The 3338-nt window shown below is 48.3% G+C and overlaps 1 protein-coding gene across 1 annotated transcript; it reads right to left on the reverse strand.

Annotated features, from left to right (window-relative positions):
- Nucleotides 1–2470: 2470 nt before the first annotated feature.
- Nucleotides 2471–3051, reverse strand: LOC101388731 (annexin-2 receptor-like). Its single transcript, XM_004423022.3, has one exon. The coding sequence runs from the start codon at nt 3049–3051 to the stop codon at nt 2473–2475; it is 579 nt and encodes a 192-aa protein (XP_004423079.3). The 3' UTR covers nt 2471–2472.
- Between the last annotated feature and the right edge of the window lie 287 nt (nt 3052–3338).

Raw genomic sequence — 3338 nt, forward strand, 5'->3', positions numbered from 1 at the left:
ATATAGAGCACAAGTAAAATTATTTAGTGGAAAGCTTTAGCTATCTGAGCAGGTAAACAACTTATTTCATCTCCCAGAAACACAATTTGGATACAGCTATTCTTTTGAGTTTTGTATTATTGTACCTGACACATGGCTAAAATTTTTAAATGAAAGCTGTAATATCTCTGTTTGTGTGTTGATGTATATCTATCTATGTATGTATATTATGTATATGTGATATTTTTAAAGAGCTCTATTTAATTGTCTTAAAGAAATGCTTATTTAACTTAAGAATGTCCTAAATCTCAGAAACATAATAACACAAATGTTTTTCAAGTGCACATGACTTGGATGATCTTTGACAAGTAATGTTTATTTTGTAATGAAAACAGGCATGTCTTCAGAGTCATCAATGTTAAATATAATGCAAACATAAAATTATTTTCTACCTGGGTTTCCTAGTCAAACAAACTCATGCTATTTCTATCTTACAAAATCTGTCAGCAAGAAAAATAACTAAAGATGGTGGCTAACTAAGTAGAATCCATTACTATCTGTTTAAAAATAGATATAGATAAAAGTTTATACTAAGTTCAATTAAATAATGTTCATTGAATTAGATTAAATTAAATAATATTCATTGATTATCTAGCTCATTTCCAAATAAGATAGTATATGGCAACATTAATTGAAAAAGTAAGTTTAAGTGTGTCTACTTTTGTCTTCTTAATTTTTTATACGGAGATAAAGATATTTGGGTCTACTATGAAAAAGGTATTTTTCCACACTGTAAAAATTATGCTGTGAAAAACATTTGTCCCTAACAATTATAAATTTTTATAATTTGTATCCATGTTTGCTAATCTACTAGATGCTAATATATGAGAGAGAGTTCACAATTGCCTGCTGCTTAGATTTCACTGGAAAGAAAAGGTTACTATTAGTTAACATTTATGATCAATATGTAAAACTAAGACTAATAGAAACAATAAACGAATGGAAACAACTTTGTATTCAAAGTATGGAAGGAAAATGGGATGTGTTTTTATCTGAAGAGCATGAGAGGCATATCGTGTGTGTTTTAGTTAAAGAAAAAAGAGTGTAATTTTGTCCTAAATAAAGTGGTTGTTTCTGAAAAAGAAAAGTGAAAAGACAAAACGTAACTGGATATACAAATTTCTGGGAGAGAGGAGGGGTCGGGGGGGGGGGGGGTGGAGGGGCGGTGCGCCTTGGATAAAAGCGATGCTAGGACCCAGAAGCGAAGATCTGGCCCGGAGAGCAGACCCGCAGCTCCAGGATGGGCTGTAGCGCAAGTGCCAGGGCGGAGGAGATTGCGCTGCCAGGAGCGGGGCTGCCTCTGCAGCCCACGTGGCTTGGCGAAGGTAGTGGGGCAGCTCGCTCTCTTGGCGAAAACATCCGGGCTGAGACCGAGAATCACCCGGATCCAGGAAAGAAAGGAGAGCTGCGGCCACCAAAACACACATCGCGCGTGTCCGACAGCCGCCCGCTCCTTTCTGCCAGCGACCTTGTGGCCACTGGGGACCCGCCGCCCGTGCTCTTATCCCAGCCGCGGCCGACGAGACGCTGCACCGAGCCCTTCACGCTGCTGGGTCCCAGCAGTGCGGGCAAGGGGCAAATAGCGGGGCCGCCCGAGAAAAGTCCGGCTCTGAGAAACAGCCGGTTTGGACGAATGAAAGGTTTTGACACGCAAAAACGCCGCCACCTGGATGCAAATGTCTTCTCTGACAGTGATACCAGCGGCTCTGCGAACAAGGGAAAGTGCTAACCGGAACAGGGGCTCGGTGCAAGCCGCGGTGCTGGGACTGTGAGAAACCAGCGGTGCTAGGACCCAGTTAGCTACGGGAGAATGTAGGGGTTTGTTACTGAGAGCTGTGACACGACCCGCACTACTAACAAACTTGATGGGAAACCAGCGCTGTCGGTGCAGCTGAGCGCTGTTGCCACGGGAAATGACTGACGCAGAGCAGACAGCGGTGATCCCGGTGAGAAACCGCCGGCTCCAAACGGGAACAAGAAACAGGTTCAACAGAAGGATTGACACTTGCTCCGAAACACTTGCGAATAGACGGGGAAACCGCCTGCACGTGGCCCCATCGCAGATGCAACCCCCAAAACGCAGTCCCGGAGCGCTGGGAAGTACTGGGCTGGAGCAAGTGCCCACAGGAAGCAACTGGCTGTGCTGCCAGCGAGAAACATCCGGCTCGGCAAAACTAGCGGTACCGGCGTGGACAAACCACCATCTAGGCGAAAGAAACACACGTACTTTGATTTCCTGGGCTCATGAGCGAACAAAGAAGTTGCAAGTAAGAAGCGACCGGAACTTCAGGAGAAACTTGAGGCGCAAGAAAATCAAAACTTGACAACGAACACTGAAGGGACACCTTAATGCATCTTTATTCCGTAAGCGGACAGGTCTTGTAGCCCAGAATCGTTTCCTGGGGAAAGTTCCAAAAAGGCTCTCGCTGCATCTCAAGGCTCCTTAGAGCCAAAGACGGTCTGGCAGCAGCCACAGCTCACGGTGTGCACTGCGCGACCAATCCAGTCCAAGCAGCCTGAGAAAAGCCGGTGGTGGCTCCACCAAGCGGGGACGGGAGGTCGGCGGCGATCCGAAGGGTGCCCGCTGTCGGAGGTCTCGCTGTCCTGCTGTCTGTCGCCGGCGTCTTGCAGCCTGTCCCAGGGAAGCTGCTGGAACGTGAGCCCGTCGGGTTCCTCTGCAGAGTCCGCCTCTCCTAGCATTGCTTCTAGTGTCTTCTGTGTCTCCAGCCAGAGGTCCGGAGTGGGCGGGGCTGGGCTTGGTTCCAAGGTGCTCTGGGCTGTGGGAAAGAGTCCGTTTTGCAGACCGACACAAGGCAGCCGCCTGCTAGGACTGGAAAGCAGTTGCCGATGGAAATCACTGCTATGGCATGAGGGCTCCCCCAGCACCGGGTAGAGAGGGAGCGGCCACGGCCCAGAATCGTCGCAGCTCCGGATACACGGGGGCTGGGGCTCTGGCGCCACCTCTACGGAATCCCAAGCCTCCTTCAAGGCGCCGAGAAAATGCTGCTCCATCGCGGAGACCTCGGACCAGGAGGACACAGGCGTTTGCGCTGGACCAGGAGGCAAAGCCTCAGCAGTACCAGCAGCCCGGGTATTTATGCTCTCCAGGACTCGGGGGCGGAGGGAAGCCAGCGACCGCAAAACGGAGTGGTAACACATTCGAGACAGCAGTAGACAGAATGAAATACGAAAACTTGCTAGAGAGCATAGAGAACCGACACAAACCATTCCGATATAAAAACGTCGAGACGACAACAAACCGCAACGAAGCGGCACGGTAAGCAAAACGTACAGAGAAC

The sequence above is a fragment of the Ceratotherium simum genome, chromosome 18 (genome assembly GCF_057802395.1).
Source record: "Ceratotherium simum simum isolate JZ-2026a chromosome 18, ASM5780239v1, whole genome shotgun sequence".
In the NCBI taxonomy this organism is placed as follows: domain Eukaryota; kingdom Metazoa; phylum Chordata; class Mammalia; order Perissodactyla; family Rhinocerotidae; genus Ceratotherium; species Ceratotherium simum.

What these genes read in the sequence shown, in the direction of transcription:
- LOC101388731 (XM_004423022.3), bottom strand. Translation starts at nt 3,051, where the DNA reads ATGGAGCAGCATTTTCTCGGCGCCTTGAAGGAGGCTTGGGATTCCGTA.